Genomic DNA, 21620 nt, shown 5'->3' with positions numbered 1-21620 from the left:
AAAAGGCGTGTGGGGCTTCCTCTGTGACTTGTCCATTGGCTTCAGTTTTCAATGGGTGGGGCCTCAAAAGCCCAGAGAGGCAGTGCGGGCATCTTTACTCACTCAGGTGGAGGAAGTGGAGAAGCTAAAATCCCATCAGCTAGAGGCACACAGACGGACCTATTACCATGCCTGAATTTCAGTATAAACCGGAAGTTAAAACATAAACTATTAATATAAAAACCAGTAGACAAGGGCTTTGGTGTGTGAGAAATTGACATTTTAAGCATTTGACAATTATCACAAACACTATATTCACTTTTTTTTGCCACGCAGATATCTCGCAGAGCATATTTCAATGGGCAGAGTTTCATTGCTTCAGTTCAGAAAATATCTTTCTTCGATGGCTTCGAAGGAGGTTTTAATTTCCGAACGTTACAGCCAAATGGGTTACTATTCTATTATGCTTCAGGAGTAAGTATTTCTTTTTCCCTATAGGAACTTCTTTGTGGTAATTGTTTTGTCTATTAAAAATACTGTTTAAGCACGTTAAAAGTGATTTTCTATTCAGATTAATTTTGACTCACATGAGCACACACAGAATGCCTCATTTCAGACACTCTATAATTATGTATATTGCATATCAGGAGTTCTGAACCTAGGATTCATAGACCCACCCCTCAGGAGTTCATGGAGAAAATTCAGTGTGTCTGTGGACCTAGGTCAGAAAAAATTAAGATTTTTTTTTTTAATTTTATTTTTCTCAAACTAAAATTTCGCATTTTCTTCGATTACAAATGTCAGCAACAAACCACAGTAATATTTGCAGAACCTGTTACTTTATCATTAATAAAAATCACAGGTATTTTTCATTTCAAATAATAGTTGCCACAGATATCTCAAAATATCATTTTTGCTCATTGCTACTTTTAAATTACAGTAGTTATTAGATCTGTTGAGAGATTTTACAACACTTGGATAAAGAAGTACATATATTACTATATCACAGATTTATTGTTTTAATATTTTGAAACTGTATCTCAATATAATTGGTTTCCCTTGTATTCCTAGATATTTTGTTTGATGCCTTTTAAAATGTTACTTTTGAAGGGGCCGTGTATATCACCAAACTGCCAAAGGAGTGCATAGCACAAAAAATGTTAAGAACTTCTGTGTACATATACAAATACATATGTGATTTTTTTGTAAAATAATAAAAGGAACATATTTCTCTGTTCTTGGACTGGTTATAGAACACTTGAACTCACCGTCTGAAGATATATTATTTCAAAAATAAAATAAGATATCCAGAGGTTTGGTGACCCCAAGACCCAACTGATTTATCTCTGAAAAGGTCATCACCAATATACACACTGATAGAGCAGGTCATAAAATAAAATGTAAAAGCAGCTCTTACTTTTCATACTTATTACCTTGTATCTGTCACATTTATATTGAATTGAATTTAAATCAGTAGCAACTGTGAGAATTTATCCAAAGCACTTTGTAGGACCTCCACCATCAAACCTGCCTCAGATTACCATCGTTAGTTAAATAACACTTTTGTCCACAAAAAAAGTAATTATGTTGAGGTCAGTGCCCCTATAAGGGAAGAAAGCAAGATTATCAATTTGCCAATATTTTAAACAATCAATAAGCAAATTCAGAAAAAGAACTGTTAACTTGTGCTCTTTTTCTATGTCTCTTCTGCCTCTATAGATGAAAAGTAAAACACCTAAAAAGCCAAACTGGCAAATTAACCCTTGCCTGGTCATCTACCTACATCCCCAAGGAGATTCGAGTATCGCCTTTCCCAGAGGGGAGACTGAAGACAGAATAGCAATGCCCGAGTTAGGGAAGGCGTTAGCCCTGGACAACTCTCAGCATGACAAAATCACCAGAAATCTTCAGTTCTCCATTGAAATGTTCCTAATTTTGTCGACGACACCAATATAAGCAATATTCTGTCGTTGTTATTTTCATAGAAATCATTTCACAGGCAAACTTCCCACACACTGGGTGTTCCTTTAATCAATACCATGAAGTAAACATGTCCATCTTTTGGATCCTTGGCCTTCCAACTTAAAACCCTGTGCTTGAATTTCAGTCGGATGTGTTCTCCATCTCGTTGGATAACGGCACTGTGGTCATGGATGTCAAGGGAATCAAGGTGCGGTCGGCCGATAAGCAGTACAACGACGGGCTGTCCCACTTCATCATTACCTCTGTCACACCCGCAAGGTACAGCTTCTCACTTTATATTCTTCCCACCAGATGCCTTTATTCGTAGGGCATGATTCTGCTAAATGACCATTCTGAATAATAGACTATTGCTTTTCCAGTGCTTAAAAAAAATGGTAGAGAGAACAACCTTCTTTTAAAAAGAAGTTGCTATTAATTTTCAAGAGATAAATCACATATAATTACTTAACAGGAATATAAAGGGTTTTTTCCAAGGCTACAAACCTTCTTGAGGGAAGTGCCTACACATAGTACTTACTGAATGGAGTGCAGTGTTTTGCACATAGAAGGAGATCCTCAAACATTGGTTTCATTTCGATTTTTAATTAAGCAACTGAGAACTCTACATTTATGACCATATTTTAAAAGCTCTAGCTTTATTTTTTAAATACATAATACTGAATTTCTTTTTCATAAGAAGAAAGATTTCTGGAATAAGAAATAAATTTCTGTTGTAGGCAGCCGCTATTCTTTTTTTTTTTTTTAATTTTATTTATTTATTTGAGAGACAGAATGAGATAGAGAGAGCATGAGAGGGGGGAGGGTCAGAGGGAGAAGCAGACTCCCTGCCGAGCAGGGAGCCCGATGCGGGACTCGATCCTGGGACTCCAGGATCATGACCTGAGCCGAAGGCAGTCGCTTAACCAACTGAGCCACCCAGGCGCCCTGTAGGCAGCCGCTATTCTATGTCCACTTTTGTGGAGCCCTCCCATTACAAAAAAACACATTAATCAGCCTTTCTAGACTCCATTTCCAATTATGCTCAAAACCAGTCCATATGCTTGACAATGAAAACAGGCTCCCCAAATGTGATTAAATAATCACCATGAGTTACGTTCTGCTTTTTCCACCAAAAAAAAAAAAAAAATGCTGGTAATTAATCAGCTGAGCTTCTTGTTTTTAGGGGTTTGGAGAGTCTTTTCTGCATATAAAAATATTCACCTGGGGCACCTGGGTGGCTCAGATGGTTAAGCATCTGCCTTCGGCTCAGATCATGGACCCAGGGCCCCTACACAGCAGGGAGCCTGCTTCTCCCTCTCCTTCTACTGCTCCCCCCACTTGTGCTCTCTCGCTCTATCAAATAAATAAAATCTTAAAAAAAATATTCACCTATTTTATCCCGGACCTCATGAAGAGTCCGGCAAATTGTTATTTTTTCACTAGCCAGAATGTTCTATGTCAATTCCATGAGAAAACCTGCAACCTAGAATGGAACTCCAGGTAAAAGATTAGCAGTGTGGTGTGTAAAGAAGCTTTTTCCTTTGCAGATATGAACTGATAGTAGACAAAAGCAGACTTGGGAGTAAGAACCCTACAAAAGGGAAAGTGGAACAGACACAAGCCGGTGAAAGGAAGTTTTACTTCGGTGGCTCACCCATCAGTCCCCAATATGCTAATTTCACTGGCTGTATAAGTAATGCCTACTTTACCAGGTAGGATATTTTTATTATTCATAAGTCTGCATGATTGATAAAAAAAAATCAAGTCAATAATGAAAATGTTTACATTATTAAAACTGAGAACTGTGAAATTTATGAGAAGCAATAGAGGGTAGTAATTAAAGCTTGCATGTGCTTGAGCAACTGACATACTTAGATTTGTGTGTAGGTTTCGTGCCTTTAAATTTCTGTATGCCCTCTATGAGAGACGATGGACTGAAAAACAAACTGAGGGTTCTAGAGGGGAGGGGGGTGGGAGGATGGGTTAGCCTGGTGATAGGTATTAAAGAGGGCACGTTCTGCATGGAGCACTGGGTGTTATACGCAAACAATGAATCATGGAACACTACATCAAAAACTAATGATGTAATGTATGGTGATTCACATAACAATAAAAAATTAAAAAAAAAAAAAAAACATCTACTCCCTGCATCATCCAAGCCTTGCTGCCGAGACTGGACCATCCTTCAAGACTTCTCCACGGAGACTTACTTTAGGGATCCCATTTTCTTTTCCTCCTGTCTAGCCCCCCTTCTGGAAATATACCATACACCCTGGCCATCAGACAAACCTCTACATGCCTTAATGCAACTGTCTCATTCCAGTTCTGCCTCAAAGAACTCCTGGGCTGGGCATTCCCCAAACTGGGGGCTGGACTTTTGCAAGCACATGAAAGACCCAGAACAGTCCTAACTTCAGAGGTTCACCTGGACTTACCCCCAAATAATCGGTTATTCAAATAAAGCAGTTAATAAATAAATAAATAAAAATTTCTGTATGCCCTTGGCTAAGTCAACCTTCGTTTCTTCTCTGCCAAAATGCAGATAATAATAATGCCTGCCTCCTTGTTATGACGATTTAATGAGATAATGTGCATAAAGTACCTGGCATACAGCAAGCTATAAATATTAGATGCAATTATATCTGTACTTACTAATGGTGTAACACAGAGTAACATACCCAAATCCTTGTTAGAGGTTTAAGAAATTCTTCTTAATGCATCACTTTAAACAAAGCCATTAATCTAGGTCCTTAACAAAGACAGTAAATGCTCCCTGAGTACAAGAGCAAGCAAGGGAGAAACTTAATACATATCGAGTAACACGGAGGCGGTACCAATCATCCAGAGTGTGGCGAGGGAAAAGATGTTCGTCTGTCAGAATGGGCTGCTGCCAGGCAAAATTATCCATGAATTGTTAAATGGTCGTGTAAAAGGTTCTCCTTAAGATAGTGGTTGATAGATACAGACCCATCACACACACACACACACACAATTTTAATTGCCAAATTCTTCCACTTCCGTAGTTTTCATCATGTAATTCTGAACAACATTTTAAGGGTTTTTTTTTTCCCCTCTGCTACATAGGTTGGATAGAGATGTGGAGGTCGAAGATTTCCAGCGATATTCGGAAAAGGTCCACACTTCTCTTTATGAGTGTCCTATTGAGTCTTCGCCTTTGTTCCTCCTCTACAAAAAAAGGAAGAATTCCTCAAAGCCTAAAACAAGTCAGAATAAAAAGGTAAATGATAATGCTGTGCCAGATTCTCAACTGCCCTCGCATTCCATGCACACATCTAGACACTGATGCTTCATAAAATTCACTCCAGTTTGCAACTGTGTGTACATATGAAAGGTGGGATTCTTCTAGTATCTGATATTGTTGTTTATCAGTTTGGCGTATCAATCTTTATTCCCAAAGAAACAGTTTGAGTCAGCTTTTATTCCATACTGCCCAGTGCTTTTCATGACAATGGTTGAAATTGCTCCATACTCAACCATTTGTATATATAATATGTATTATTTAGTACTGTAATTCTCAGTATCACTTGCTTTTGTGTAACGATCTCGGGCTTCTGTCACAGGCCTGGAAATTATTAAAGTTTCTGATCTCATCCTGCTTTCCCCTCCTTCCTTGACCTTCACTTCAACCATTCATAGGCACGGCTGATCCGTGGCATCAACTAGAGCTGCTCCACCAACAAAATCTTGAGTTCTTAAACTGCATTCCCTGACCACTGTTTTTTTCTCATTCATTTACCTCCAGCACGTACATTAGCGGCCTTCATTACAGATGAAACTTTCAATTCCTTCCCACTCTTTCGGGCTAATCCTCCCCACCCATCTTCCTGGTCCAATTTTAACAAGGCACTGAGATGCCGCTCCTCCCACCCTGATCCAGGCCACCGCCGTCTCCCACCTGAGCCCTGGCAGAGGCTCCCAACGGGCCTCTCGGCTTCCACCAGCTTCTCTGACACTCTGTCCCCTAGGCAACAGCCACATGCTTATACATAGGTCACATTGTGGTACTCCCCTGCTCAAAGCGAACCCCTCACACTGCACTCAGAAGAAAAGCTCCAGTCCCTACGATGTCATAAGAGGCTCTATATTATCTGGGCCCCTTTCCCTCACTCACTCTTCTGCCCACAATAGCACGAGCCATGTGCACTGCTGCCCTAAGATCTTTCTTTCTGCCTGGACCACTCTTCCCCCAAACATCTGCAGGAATGGCTCTTCCTTCCAGGATTGCCCAGCCTTCGAGTGTTCTGTGAGGTCTGCCTTAACCCCCTAATTAGTACCACAGCGGCCTCCTGCCCTCCCCCAGTACTACCCATCGCCTTTGCCTTTCCTAGTTGTTCTCTTTTCCATAGCACTTTTCACATTTTAATTTATTATAGACTGTATTTCTTATGTTTGGCATTTACTCTCTATTTCCTCTGCTAGAATTCAAACTCCCTTTTTTTTATTTGCTCACTGATGTGTCCTAAGAGCCTAGAACAATGCACATAATAGGTGTTTAATACGTATTTAGCTATCTGCATCATAGGGTTGTTATAAAGATTAAATGAGTTGATGCATGAAATGCCCTAGAAGCCTGGCATAGAGCAAAACATTCAATGAATATTAGCCGTTAGATCTCTGTAGAACCTTGTGAATGTTTCTGGTGGATCAGTTCCTAAAAGTAGAATTGCTTGGCTTGAGGGAATGTGCATTGTCAATATTGAGGCAATACTCATTTACACTGCTGTGAACAGCATTTGAAAGAACCTATTGTCCCTCACAATTGCTAACACTGGATATGATCAAATTTTTATAATTTTGCCAATCTAATGGACTAGCTACCCAGAAAAATGTGTGGCCGCTGATGTAAATTTTTATCAAGGCCGATTCATAGCAATTTGGGCTTATAATAATTTATTTTCGTAGTAACTTCCTAATATTTCATTTTATGTGTATATTTTAATTTATTTAACCATTAATAGACTTTCAGTGCTTTCCAGTTTTCTCCCTTCATGGGTGAAGATCATCATACATTAGTCTTTGATTGCATTGCTGAATAAATCTTTACAAACTATTCTTAGAGATAAACTTAGTGGGTCAGGGCAAACTACTTTCCAAAAAAGGAACTCTGATTTCTACTCCCCCCATGAGTACATAATACCTGTCTTACCACCTATGTTCTAGCCTGGAAATTTTTCATAATTTTTATGTTTTTAAATTTAATTAGGGACATAGTTTCTCATGTGGTGTTTCATGTGATAATGAAGATTTTATATAATAGACATCATTCTGGGGTATCCAGCCAACCGCTCCCTTTTTTGAGAATGGATTCCCTACACGCAGGGCAAGCCCAGTATTTTAGGTATGTGACCTCATCTACCTGGATATAGATGTTTGGACCAGGGTAGATCATGTGAACTAAGCTGGGCTATCAGATTCCCTTCCTTAGAAACTTAGAACCCAGAGACACTAGTCTAGGCTGGTCATTGAATGGAAAACATGTAAGCCTAAGTGCTCTATGTTAATCATGTACAGAGAAAGAAACCTGCTATGTAGAAAGAGAAAAAGGCAGAAAGCTGTCCTGCAGAGAAAGAAAAATGAAAGCAGTCTGAGAAAAACAAAGCTGAGATACCAGAAACATTTGGAAAAGGAGTGCCTCGATTCTTCCTAGCTTTGCAATTCCTGATTCTTGCCCCTGGTAGAACCCCGCTATATTGTACTATCTTCCCTTGGATTGTGTAAGATACTCCCATATCCTTATAACGTATTGCCCTCTTTTGCTTAAGTAGCTCAACTAGTTTGGCTGTTACGTGAAACAAAAGAATCTTACTGCATTGAAACAGACCCCCAGAGGGTGCCTGGGTGGCTCAGTTGGTTAAGCCTCTGCCTTCAGCTCAGGTCATGATCTCAGAGTCCTGGGATCAACTCCTGCTTTGGGCTCCCTGCTCAGCGGGGAGCATGCTTCCCTCTCTCCCTCTACCCCTCCCTCTGCTTGTGCTCACTCTCTCTCTCTCAAATAAATAAATCTTAAAAAAAAGAAAGAAAGAAAAAGAAACAGACCCTCAGAGAAAAAAAATACACTGGTAAAGTCAGAGTCTCGTAGGGTTCAGAATCCCACATATACAGCTATTCTAGGATAGTAAACTGAGTCTCTGTGTTATATGGTAGTGAAGTAATTAAATTATAACTTTTATTATTATTATTATTATTATTATTATTATTCAGAGCATATATCCACAGAGGATTTAGAGTGGTTGCCACATATAAATATACCAGAGTTTATTACTTTCTGCAGCACACAAGAGGCATGTCCTAGTCTATGGATTCCCACACGGAAGCAGAGGAAGGCAGGGCTGGTCACCGAGACCTCGTAGTCCAGTAGCCCCCAGCTTTGCTGAGCCCTGCAGTTGATTCACAGTTGCTTGCTGTCTTCCCATAGCGAAGTGGATGCGCTGACTGAGAAACAGTGAGATCCTCTCCATAGCAATGGAAAGAAAGAGGAGCCGCCAGAGTTGGGGACTGTCCCTAGCTCCCCACCAATCTGTCACCCCCCCCTCCTGAAAAACAAAACCCCATCCTCCAGCAAGTCATCAAAGGTCATTTCTGTCTCGCAACAGCCTGTCTTCCAGTTTGCTATTTACTTGCCTGTTTTTCCAAATCAATTTTCAGTTCCTTAAAAAAAAAGAAACTCACCTTTCACTCACCTTTCTCTTCCCCATCACACACTGCCCGTGGAGGGCATGCAGAAATACTCATTTCCTTCCACGTCATTTTTACCTAGTAGGTATTCAATAAATATTTGCTTGGATAAATGAATACAATGACGGGATGATTAGATTTATTTGCATTTACTTTAATTTTGCTTCAAAAATTAAGACTAAGTAACCATGAAATATTAGCCTATAGTCTCACAGCTCTTAATTTTAAAATCAGCAGTGCAATTTTAGGAGCACAAGGTAACTGTTCTATATCCTGTCACATAAAAGTTTACTACTTATCACCAAAAATATTCTTAAATATTTTGAAGGTGTTATTTCTAAGTATGTTAGTAAAAGCCTATATAAATAATAATGGTGTGTTAAAGAAATATTGTTGTCTATGATATGAGGGTTTTATTGATTGATTCCACAGGGTTATTTTATTGTCAATATTACCATTTGTCACCATTGGCTAAGATGTGCATTTAATTTAAATGATAGAACAGTTATCCCTGTGGCTTCAGGTTAGCTCTGCTCTACTATCACAGACTAGAATTTTGGATTTGTTAACATACTGTGTTTTCATTTGTTTGTTTGTTTTTTTAATACTACAGCTCCTGCTGTCATCTGCTTAAGGAAAGAGAGGAGCCTAATATTTCATGAATGGAAAATGCACAAATAATATACATTTTCAGTATTATTTTATTTTTATTTTTATTAATGATAAAGAAATCACAAAGGAACGCTTGCTACTAGTATATCAGTTTTATCCCTTAATATGATTTATTTCCTATTCTTACAGGGAGAGAAAAGTAAAGATGCACCTTCGGGGGATCCTGCCAGCCTGAAGTTCCCAGAGAGGAATGTTCCAAGGGATTCTTACTGCCACCTTTCCAACAGTCCTAGAGCAATAGAGCACGCCTATCAGTATGGAGGGACAGCCAACAGCCGCCAAGAGTTTGAACACTTAAAAGGAGATTTTGGTGAAAAGTAAAGTAACACACTATCCTTCCAGAAACTTTAGGCCATGGCTGGACTTAATTTGCCACATGCCATCTTTTTCCTGTGATCTTTCCTTTCTGTGCCGCTTAATCCTATTATTTTATCACCAAAATAAATGTTAAATAGTCTACGATTCTTACTTTCCAATATATTACATTCTCTGCGACTTTCTTCCCAAAAGTAAGACGCATAAAACAGCAGTCTCCTAGGAGTTTGCTGTATTTTTATCAAAAAGGAAAGGCAATCAAAGAAAGGAACATGGGGCACATTTCAAATGAGTCATCATCTAACCTTGATATTACCTTCCTTCCCCCCATATAAATTGCTTTCGAATTGAAAATGGGGGGCGCCTGGGTGGCTCAGTCAATTGAGCGACTGCCTTCGGCTCAGGTCATGATCCCAGGGTCCTGGGATCGAGTCCCACATCGGGCTCCCTGCTCTGCGGGGAGCCTGCTTCTCCCTCTCCCACTCCCCCTGCTTGTGTTCCCTCTCTCGCTGTGTTTCTCTCTGTCAAATAAATAAATAAAATCTTAAAAAAAAAAAAAAAAAGAAAATGGGGGTGCCTCTGAACCGCTGGAAGGTTAATAAGGACACTAAAAACACAAAAACCACTTGTATCTCAGCTAGCCCTCAAGCTATCCGTAAAACCCAGCACCTCTTCCCAGTATTCTGCAAATCTCCAGGTTACTTAGCACTTTGAAGATTTCTTTTTCTAGTGTTAGCACCCAAATATTCTTATATAGGTCTTAAATCTCTTTCAAACATCCGTAGAGTCAGTAAGTGACCTCTAATGCTTTCTAATTTGCTATTTGCCAACAGGCAGTATCAGTATTTTGTATTCACTGGGAAGAATTTAGAGTTAAATCAAACTAGAAATTAGCCTAATAAATGTATCTTATCTATATGGCCTGGAGCTAAGTGCTTAGAAGGTGTTGTTTAATTCCTACACATTCTGATGGCTATTTTTGGCCTGTGATATCTACTGATTAATTTTTCCTGGGAAAGACAAGTTGAACCTGTATTTTAGATAGCAAACAAATCATATTGTTTCTATGCAAACTTCTATATGCACATTAATTACGGACTAGTATTTTGTCCTCATGAACAAACTCAGTGCAACCATATTTTCAAAGCAAGACACGTTATGATCCTTAAGTGAAACAATGCTTCCTTAAATGTGGAATGTAGCCCTGCTCTATAAAGAAGTAGGGAAAGATTTACATTTTTGAGTTAGTCATGCTTTCCCAATATTCATGAATAATACTAAGGTATAATGAGAAGTAATGCTGCTTGGGATTCGATAGAATGGCTACTCATTCTTCCTTACACCATGTTGCTGTGGGTAAACTAGAGATAGCCCTCAGTCTCATTTTACGGATAGTAAGCTTTTTCTTTTCCTTTACCAGATCTCAGTTCTCCATTCGTCTGAAAACTCGTTCCTCCCATGGGATGATTTTCTATGTCTCAGATCAAGAAGAGAATGACTTCATGACTCTATTCTTAGCCCACGGCCGTTTGGTTTTCATGTTTAATGTTGGCCACAAGAAACTGAAGATTAGAAGCCAAGAGAAATACAATGATGGATTGTGGCATGATGTGAGTTGAAGGCAGAGAAGAGTATTACCAGCAAATAGTCACAATTGTCAAATGGACTGACATTAATGCCCACCATTGGTCTCTCTAGAAACACCCATTTTAAAATTCTGTTGCCATATGCTCAGAGTTCAATTTTGAGAAAATTTTTTTAATTCCTTATAAAAATCTTGAAGCATATTATTTAAAAAGAGATACAGGCTGCATGTAATTTTTTTTAGTGTAATTATTTTCACCAAAGGGCCAATGGCAAACATAACCTGAAGTTTAATTTCTAACAATTTTTCACTTGTTTTCCCACTGCCTGAGAGTTTCTAAATTTCAACAACAATTGCTGGGTGTCTTTTATAGGCTAAGCCATGGAAGATACAAAGTGAAGAAAAAATCTGTTAGGAAGCTAGGATACCACAGGGAGAATATCTAAATATTGAAGCAAATCAGTGTTACATAATGGAAAGAGTAAGAAACATAAGATGCATTAATCACCATAAATTTAGGAGAGGGAGAAACCAAGTGGGCTGGCCAGCTGCCAAGAACTTCATTGAGAACTCTACTAAATACATGTAAGCTGTATCCAGAAATTAAGCCTGTAGCTTTAAATCAAGCTTTAAAGGAAAAAACAATCTCTTGACCTTCAGAGAAAGGATCAGTTTTTTTAAAGAACTTCTATAGATTTTCCACAGTACTGCAATAGCGAAGTTTGGAGAAGAGGCACCCGAGCCTTCCCCCGAATCTTGGGATGCACTTGACATGGGCTGTTGTCCTTCTCTCCATCCAGGTGATATTTATTCGGGAAAAGAGCAGTGGCCGACTGATCATTGATGGCCTTCGAGTCCTAGAAGAGAGTCTTCCTCCTAGTGGAGCTGCCTGGAACATCAAGGGTCCTATTTATTTGGGAGGTGTGGCTCCTGGAAGGGCCGTGAAAAATGTCCAGGTAAGCCAGGCATGACCAGGTCGAGCCACTGGCTTTTAGAGCCAGAAGACTATTTAATCCAGGACCTCGCTATACCATCAGCAAACTGGCAAGAATAGAACTGTAGTTTCGCTGGATATAGGCTATCAAAGTGAGTATTGCCCCAGGGGATGTCTGTCTGCCCTCTGGCATTACAAAGTCAGGAGGGATCTTTTGATTCTAAGGTAGAGATGAGATGAAACAGTTTCAGAGGTCTAAACTGTCATGAGAAGTTATGTCTCAAGGAGATGCTTATTTGTTCAGCAAGTGCACATGATTTTAGTGTAAAAAATACAAAAAAAATAGAAGAAAGAATGTCATTCCATTATATATCATTGAGTGACAAAAAACTTTGGGGCCATTCTGTAGACTATGATTTCATTTTTGTTTCCTACATACACACACACACACGATTTGTAAATGTGCAAGGAAGTGTAGTTACCCCTGGGGGGAGGGGAGAAGTGGGGGTTATAGTAAAAAGCATGTTACTTTTGTACTTTAAAAGTTAATATTGCACCTTTACAAAAATATTTAGCAATAAAGGGAATGCATCAAAGGACTAAATCTTTCTTAACATAAATATAGATTTGACTTCAGCACGAAAGAACTGATGCATTTCTAAGATTCCCAATATATGTGGATAAAGCAGAAAAAGGGGGAGTGCATATTATAATGAGATTTTAGGCAAGTAGCCCCAATTTCATGACAACTCCTTTAAAAGAAAGGTTTCCAAAGCAGTGTGAAATCAGTTGTCTGAAGAGGCCCAAGTTTCACATCCTGAGGTATGATAAATGTTCAACCACAAGATCAGTTAATGGAGCCAGAAATGCAAACTTTCTGCTGTTTATTTAACCATGGTAGATTTAACGGTTAAGAACTTCGCTACCCTCATCAGCATTAGGTGATTTGGGGGCCTGCTGTCATTCTTGAAGGAAAACAAACAAGGATAGTTCTAATATTTAATTTCAAAACCATAGCTGCAACTTATTTGTCATAGTGTATGTAAAAATGTTCATAGCTAATTACTGCGGGCTGACATTATCAAATAGAAAATCCCAGCTTCAAAGAACTCATTAAAGCAGCAACTACCTGGAAAACAACTGACCCTTCAGGCAGCTAGATAAATAAGACAGGGGACTGCGTCCTTTCTCTCAGGACTCGAATCCCTTCGTTTTGTTTCCCTTTGGTGCGCACCCGTGCATGTTGAGAAAATGGATTTTAAGAAATGTCTTCTTCCCTCAGATCAACTCGGTCTACAGTTTCAGTGGCTGTCTCGGCAATCTTCAGCTCAACGGGGCGTCCATCACCTCTGCTTCTCAGACATTCAGCGTGACCCCTTGTTTTGAAGGTCCAATGGAAACAGGGACCTACTTTTCAACAGAAGGAGGATACGTGGTTCTAGGTAACAGTGACTTCTGCACAAAACATGAATCATGAAATAAATACTTCTTTCCTGGGGGTGGCTGACAGGGAAATTGGGCTGAGAGTTAAAATGTCAGAATGCCAAACTCACTCAGCCCTAGAAAATGGCTTCTTTCCAGGGGATCCCCTTTGTCCCCTCCTGCCACGCCCAACCAGGCAGGCGTGCCCATCCCTGTTTGCTTTCCCTGACCAGAGCTTCTCCACAGCTGCCACCCCTCTGGTGTAGATGTAGCCCATCTTGGCCCTTTTAGGATTTCCGGTGCTGCTTGGTGGTCTAATCTGTGTCAGCTCTGAGCCACCCTGCTCTCGTCTTTCTCTGCTCCCTCTTAGAGTGATCCGTTGTCCCTCCCAAAGTAAGTTCCCCTCCCTCCCTTTGCTCTGCTGCCCCATCCTTCAGAAATTGTATTTCTGGACTTGTATTCTCCTTAACTATTACTCTCTCATTCATTCAACCAAGTTTTTATTGTATGCGTCTGGCATGTCAGTCCCTATGCCAAGTAATGGAACATAATAGTTCTAAAAATAAATACACAAAGTCCTAACAGACTATACACAATCACCACCCAAGCCATTCCAACAAATACTCTATAGAGCAAACATTAGGTATGAGGAAGGCATCAGGATTGGAACCCTCAACATCCCCTGAATAAAGACGTGACAATGCAGTCAAGCGTAGCTTCCCAAACTGCCCCCATGTCCAATAGAATACCGGAGGTCATCTTTCTTCTCTTTGTCTAGCTCATGATTTTACTTTCCTTTCTCCTCCTTTATCCACAATAAAGCACCTACGCTCCTATCTCTCAGCCTCTCATTGGATTTCAGTGATAAGAACTCAAAGCCTCGGACAGCTTGAAATGCATAGCAACCTGCACAATTTATGTTCTCCATAAACATTAACTAATAGCAGGAAAAATTAAAAAGTGATTGATAAGGAGACATGTCAAGTGAATATTATTAGGATGCCCAGGTTTGCAACGCGGCTCCTGGAGTGAGCACAGCCCTTCTCAGTAAGAATTCATTTTCCGGCATCATGGCAAGAGCCTCTGAAATGCTCTGCGGCATTGGCACCAGTGATCTTTATTAAGACTTAATTTTAAGATACAGATCGGATCAAGTCAGCTCCCTTGCTCAGTGACGGCAAAATAAAGTCTACCTCCCATACTTGAGTAGGCGCGCCCTTCCCCTGTGGCCTTCCTCACTCGCGGGCCTCGCTTTGCCCTGGTCCAGCCGTGCTGGCCTCCACAGTGCTCTCCCAATATCCCGGCCTCCACACTCGTGTTCAGACTTCTTCCTCTGCCCAGGTTGCTCTTTTCTCCTCCTTGCTTGTGAAATAGTAAACGGTCCTTCTGGTTGTAATCGGTTTCTCCTCCCCTGAGAAAAGAGGCCACGGCACCTTTTCGGCGTGCTGTCCCCACCCCACGGCCCACCGCTGGAGTGGTGTGCTAGTTATCTCAGACCCTCCCGGAGCTTTCCACCGTGTGTCTGACGTGGGAAATGCCACTTGCGGCTTGTCTATTAAAAAAGGTGTCACGCTTTCAAAAAACGAATATAAAAATGTATAATTACGAAATCACACCACGGTTACAAAATTTAGGCTGCTGCTCTTAAGAGCTAATATTTCTCTCCACAGATGAGTCTTTCAATATTGGACTGAAGTTTGAGATTGCATTTGAAGTCCGTCCCAGAAGCAGTTCCGGAACCCTTGTCCATGGCCACAGTGTCAACGGAGAGTACCTAAATGTTCACATGAAGAAGGGGCAGGTAGTGGGTTAAAAACTGTTTAAGTCTGTCTTCTCTGCCCTTGAATGCTAGGTCGGAAGCATTTTTACTTCACAGAGTTATTCCATCAGTCTTTCCTACCTGGGGGGAGAAAATAATGGGGAAGCTACACATGAAATTTAAATGCAGGCAGTACTTAGATTCAGATTCCTATGTTGAGAATTGATTCGATTAGAGCAAAGAGCCATGAAAATGTGGTAAAGCTAAAAAAAAATCAGTAACAACGGAATTAAAAGGTTTTAATGAAAGAATTGGAAGAAAACATTTTTAAACGAATGAGAGCAGCAAACACATCCAGCTATCAAAATGAACAAACACTAAAGCATCTATCTTTCTATCTATAATATATTTGCATACCAGGTGTATATATATACATATATGCATATACACATATATATTATTTTCAATTGCTAGAAATAAAAAGATTGTTATAATTAAGTACCACTTTCATCCTGAAAAAGTATGACCAAAGAATATTCATTGAAGTGTTCGACTAAATATTATGGAGAATGCAGCATATTTTCATTACTGCCCCTAACTTAATAGAACTGATTTTTATTTGCGTTCTGGTACTCTTAAACCATATAATGATAAAATCCTTATATCGTGCTCACTGTGTGTCAAGTACTATTCTAAATACAGACGGACTCTGTTAGCCCTCCAGTGGCTCTGTGAGGTAGGTTTCACAAGTGAGAAAACAGGCAGGGTGAGGTGATGGGGGCACTGGGATATGAACCCAGGCAGTCTGGCTCCACAGTCCACGCCCCCCACCAATACCTTAACCTGCTTTGTAGAACACATTCAATCCATAAAAATTAAAGGCATTCATTTTATTCTCTTGTTCCTCTCCCCCAGCTTCTCTCCTGTTACTAGCTAGTCTGTCCTCTCTCCTAGGAACAGTTTATTGTCTATAGCCTACCGAAGAGTGACCCCTTGCGTTCACATTGCAAAGCTAATTGTTTGCAGATAAAGCATTGTTTCTCTGCGGTGAATTTAAGAAATCTAGTTTTATCTCTATGAGGAAAAATGAAACTATATAACGTATCCTGTCTTTTTCAGGTCCTAGTGAAAGTCAACAATGGCATCAGAGACTTTTCCACCTCAGTAACGCCCAAGCAGAGTCTCTGTGATGGCAGATGGCACAGAATTACAGGTAAGAAAAATGAGTGTCTTGGGCTTCTTTCATAAAGTGAGCCTACATCCCCACATGTGGAATGACGGCTTGGAAGAACTCAGACTCTAACTTACATGATAAAATAGGGATGGGTGACAGTCTAAAAGTGGCCAAGAAAAGAGAATCAAATATTACTGTATATATCGAATCCATATGTGATTTGAAAATTTGAATACTGTCAAAATAGTCTTCGGGAGTTTTTTAAAATAATGCATAACTTATGAAGAAGAAAACAGAGTATCCTAAATATTCTCCCTTTCAAAGGAAAGTGTTACAGGGATTGCTTGGTTAGACACTGACATTTTCAATGATATAGAAGAAAGTCTGACGTTTATTCTGGAATAAATAAAAGCCATCACTGTTATAAATTAGTCTCTTTCATGTGAAAATTAATCACTTCAGTGCCATTTATGACCAGTCTTTTCCTGGTATTTCAGTTATTAGAGATTCCAATGTGGTTCAGCTGGATGTGGACTCTGAAGTGAACCATGTGGTTGGACCCCTGAATCCAAAACCAGTTGATCACAGGGAGCCTGTATTCGTTGGAGGTGTTCCAGGTAAGAGTTCTTTAAAAGGGACATGTTTCCAAATCCAAAAAACAGTAAGTTCTTACAATTGTTATTATAGTATTAAGAATGGAGCATGTGTTTTCATAATTCACCTAATAACTCAAAGGATTTTATATACAACGTCCTTTCATAGGAAAAAGTATACTGGGGATTATGACTCCTTATCCGAGGATTAAAACAAAGTAACGCATAAGCACTACACTTCATCCTCCTGCCTGGTAGATACTACCCTCCCTTTGCCATATATGCTTATTTTTTTCTCTCTTCCCTTTATATATCCTCACATCCACGTAGTGAAACACACTATTTTTTTCTCTAACACAAAGAAAACTCATTTTCTAATACTGCTCTAGGATCTGGGAATCTTGGAGGACTAAAAGTTTGCTGATAAATATTCCCCTTCCTTACTAAGAAAGAAGGGAATCCACAGTTCTCCCTGTCCAAGATTAGTCTGAATTGTGAAAACAGCTGCAGACCATAAGTTGTTTTGTTCCGAGGTAGTGATAGTCCCCAAGAGAGGTTCCCAGATGCCATCCTGCAAACATCATCAGTAACATTGCTGCTCTCATCTGCCAAGAATGGTATATAATCCAGGGTGGTGACAGAAAGACTCTTATGGACCCCCCACAATTGTTTTAACCCTCTGGAGCAGGAACCCTGACCTGTGTTGAAAGTGTGTGTTGCACACATTTCACTAACTTGGAAAAACTGAATGTTAAAGCCAGAGAGAGATAAGAAGGAGAAAACCAAGCTTTTACATCTGGAATTTGGTGGTGATTTTAAGGAAAAACTTGGCATGGTTTTTCCTTGTGCCCTAACTAGATTATTTTAGACTGACCCATGTAAAGGCAAGTAATAATTCAATTAAGAAAGTAAGAAAAAAGAGAGAGAGAGAAAGCACAGATCAAATTGGGTACTCACAAAATAGTAGCAACTAAGCATTCCTGTTTGTAATGTGAATTTTTCAAATACTAGCACTGACAATAACAGTAACTCCCTGATGAAATATTTGAGACGTTCCTTTTCTTTACTTCCACTATCCACGCCCATCTCCATCCCCCAGTCCTCTCCTCCTGCTCCTGGCCTCAGTTCTGAAAGGGATTCTAGCAAAGGCCGCCACGGAACATCCTGTGGGCAGTGTGGAAGATGCGTCACCTCAGTTCTTATATTTCTGTACATTGCTTTCTTCCTGGAAACCACAACATGATTTAAAATATTTCACAGGTTCCCAAGAGCTTACAGGATCAAATTCAGCAAGGTCCTTGATCCTCTGGCCCCTCCTTCCCCTGCCTCTGGGGTCTCCCCACGCTTTCTGGGACTTGCAGTTCTCTCAACGTTCAACAATGCCCACCTTGCTCCAGGCCTTTAAATCACACACGGGGCCTCAATTCCTGGAAAAATGTTCTTGCCTTCCTCCCCTGGTACCTTTTTGAGGAACAGCTTCTCCCACTCTTCTCCCAGTTTAATTCCTTATTGACCTTTAGGACTCAGCCCAGACAGACTTCTACTGACACACACATGCCCCTCTCTCTCTAGAATGTGCTATGTTTGCATAGCCCTTTTGTGACACTTACCAGAGGATTTCATGGAAGTTAAATAGTCCACTCCTTGCTGCCTGGTAACGTGACTTCTTTCAACAGAAAACAAACATTTATGGTCTGTTAAGTACTGTGCTAGGCTCCGAGAGAGGGACAAAACAAGCATGGCCCTCCTTCATGGAACTTAACAGCATTTGTTCTTTACTTTGCACCAGAGCACTTACTCTATCATTCAAACAAATATTTGTCTCTTTGATTTTTGTTTTCAGAGTCTGGTCCCAGCATTACACGCTGCCATCACCTCCCACTACAAGAGTTGTTAAGCGCCACAGACTGGGTGGGCAAGGTGTACCTGAAGCCGAGTTCAGCCTGCCTGAGACATATAATGAACAGCAATTTTAGCTTACAAGCCAGCGCACAGGGACTAGTGGGCCAGGGGGAGCTTAACCACTGCACCGTTACAGCTTTTAATTCCATCTAGGAGCCATGCCAGTGAGCCTAGAACAAAAGCAATTATAATTTAAGATGAATGTCATTAATTACATCATTTTGAGCTGTTCAACATTAACTCCACTAAAATCACATCAGAAACTGAGGCATGAAAAAGAATAACTGAAGGAAATTAGGTACAAATAAATTTATAATAGGCACTATAATAGGCACTGAATTCCCTTGGAATCTCAACCAGTTCTCTTATATCACACAGAACCCTGATACTATTTCTATCAATAAAAAGTTAATGCATTTAATGAACTATGTTCCCCAAATGTCAATTTTACTGTATAATTTAAAAATCAAAATTAGAAATAAAAAAAAATTTTAAGGTAATGTAGTTCACACATACGCACAGATTTGATCATTCCTCTACGGAAAAGCTTGCATTATTCTGTATATAGTCAAGCTTTTGACCTGAGGAACATTTGCTCTTAAAATCATGTGTTGATTTTATTAATCAGTTACTTAGGGTTCTGGGGCCACTTTACTGCCACTACCTACCATAAATTGTGTGGTGAATTATGAAGACCATAATTTCTATATGAAATTATTTCCTCTAGATGATGTTCCCCATGAACCACAGGGTGGTGAGCTTGAACAGAATCAAAATCCATGTTCTAAAACTAGTTTCCAAAATGGGCAGGAGAAATAGATGTTTCTGCCCCTTATACTCGTTCCTGTTCACTTATTTTTATTCTAATGATGAATTACACTGAGCAGCCTTGAAGAATATAGTCATACTGATGTAGAGACAAAGGGAAGTGATCTCTCAGCCCCTTCCAAATCTAACACTTCATAATTATCATTCTAAATATGAAATGCGATTTCCATGATTTATTTTCAGTACAAAGCTTCCGCATAGTCTTAATCTACACTGCTTAGAAAACTTATTACAGCTGCTTGATGATATTTAATTTGCTGTTCTGTTTTATGTTCCTCCCTGAGTTAGTGATTTCTAACTGTTTTCCATCTTTTATCTGCTACTGCTCACATAGCTGTTTGTACATAATAATAAGCTTTGTCTAAATGGATTTTAATTCCAGGATATTTCTAAGCTCTCTAAATTGCTTTAAATTATATTGCTTCTATCATCCAACACATTTAATTGTATATGTACAATTAATAAGCATAAGGCTTCTTCTAGATCTCTAATTAAGACAAGGGGAGAAAGTTCCCCTGGCATACGACATACAAAGCCTAGACTAGTTATCATTATCCTATTTATAGTCCTTAAACCCTGAGCTCAGAAAAATTAAAATTTAGCTTATGTGAATTCATTATTTTCTCATTATATTTTATGAGCTTGGCAAAAATGTGGAGGCTTAAGGGTGAAGGGTAATGATACAAATTAAACAGAAACATTAACCAAGTCTAAAAATAGTGTAGAAGCTAAAATTCCTTCCCCTTTTCTCAGTAAATCACACAAAATAAGTGAGACCCAGACAACTCTAAAAAGCATAAGCATAGGTAGATCCTGAAAATTCACTACTGAATTTTTATATTAAGTGGGAAATTTCAGCCCTGGAAGATAGCTGAAATACACTCAGAACTTTGATCATGGAAAACATGGCAAAACTTTAAAATTACCACATGTTCACATTACTTCAAAGGCAGATAAAGTTCCTGAGAAAATGAGTAAATTATCACGATATTCCATTTTTGACATGTAAATCATCTTGATGATGTGAGCAGTTGTTACGTGTATTTGTGCCAGAGTGACATTTGGGCTTGGAAGGGCTCACCTGCAATCTTTGTTTTCATTTCTCTCTTTTTCCAGAGTCTCTACTGACACCACGCTTGGCCCCCGGCAGACCCTTCACAGGCTGCATCCGTCACTTTGTGATTGACGGGCGCCCTGTGAGCTTCAGCAAAGCAGCCCTGGTCAGCGGCGCCGTGAGCATCAACTCTTGTCCTGCAGCCTGACACCCAGAGCAAAGCTGCCCCCGTACAAAGTTCTTTAGAGCACTGAAAGAAACGCAAAGCCAGCCAGGAGGAACAGCCATTTTTCGTCCCAGTGGGAGCCTTCATCTAGTTGAGCAGGACTTAAATGAATCGTCAGGGAATGGATCGTTATCATTTCTCATTTGGAGTCTTACCTTGGATCCAAAATGTCTGCAGTGAACAACAATCAAAGGAGCGTCACACTTACTTGCATTGTATTATTTCCTGCTGGTGAAATTACTGTTCCTGTTTCTAACGAAATAGAAGGGATTCTAAATAAACACTGGCGCACATTTTTAAGTATGGCTAGATTCTCAGGTTAATCTTTCTTTGAGGGACGATACTTTGAATTGAATTACGCCAAAATATCTGAGGTATACTTTTCTTTATCCTGAAAACATTTACGAATTTACATAAAATCTAGAATTAGATGGCAGGCTTGCTTTTAGTACTTTTGTTTGATCTATCAGTATAACAAGAATATTTTAGGTTTATTGCAGTTATAAGGTTTAATAAAGT

General features: G+C 39.6%; 1 protein-coding gene across 2 annotated transcripts in view; it reads left to right on the top strand.

Annotated features, from left to right (window-relative positions):
* The window catches only part of LAMA4 (laminin subunit alpha 4), a 150687-nt gene extending 129277 nt beyond the window's left edge, over positions 1–21410 (top strand). For both annotated transcript variants that reach the window (XM_034991869.1, XM_034991868.1), the window contains exons 27-38: positions 316–453; positions 2087–2220; positions 3489–3653; positions 5026–5179; positions 9439–9626; positions 11045–11234; positions 12010–12165; positions 13426–13585; positions 15236–15366; positions 16444–16537; positions 16996–17115; positions 20938–21410. In XM_034991869.1, the coding sequence (XP_034847760.1) occupies positions 316–453; positions 2087–2220; positions 3489–3653; positions 5026–5179; positions 9439–9626; positions 11045–11234; positions 12010–12165; positions 13426–13585; positions 15236–15366; positions 16444–16537; positions 16996–17115; positions 20938–21083 (1776 nt within the window). In that variant the 3' untranslated portion in view covers positions 21084–21410. The remainder of the gene's footprint in view (positions 1–315; positions 454–2086; positions 2221–3488; positions 3654–5025; positions 5180–9438; positions 9627–11044; positions 11235–12009; positions 12166–13425; positions 13586–15235; positions 15367–16443; positions 16538–16995; positions 17116–20937) is intronic.
* The last annotated feature ends 210 nt before the right edge of the window (positions 21411–21620 follow it).

The sequence above is a fragment of the Mirounga leonina genome, unplaced genomic scaffold, assembly GCF_011800145.1.
Source record: "Mirounga leonina isolate KUSES-001 unplaced genomic scaffold, KU_Mleo_1.0 Mir_53, whole genome shotgun sequence".
Classification (NCBI taxonomy): Eukaryota; Metazoa; Chordata; class Mammalia; order Carnivora; family Phocidae; genus Mirounga; species Mirounga leonina.
This window is presented reverse-complemented; position numbering and strand designations above follow the sequence as displayed.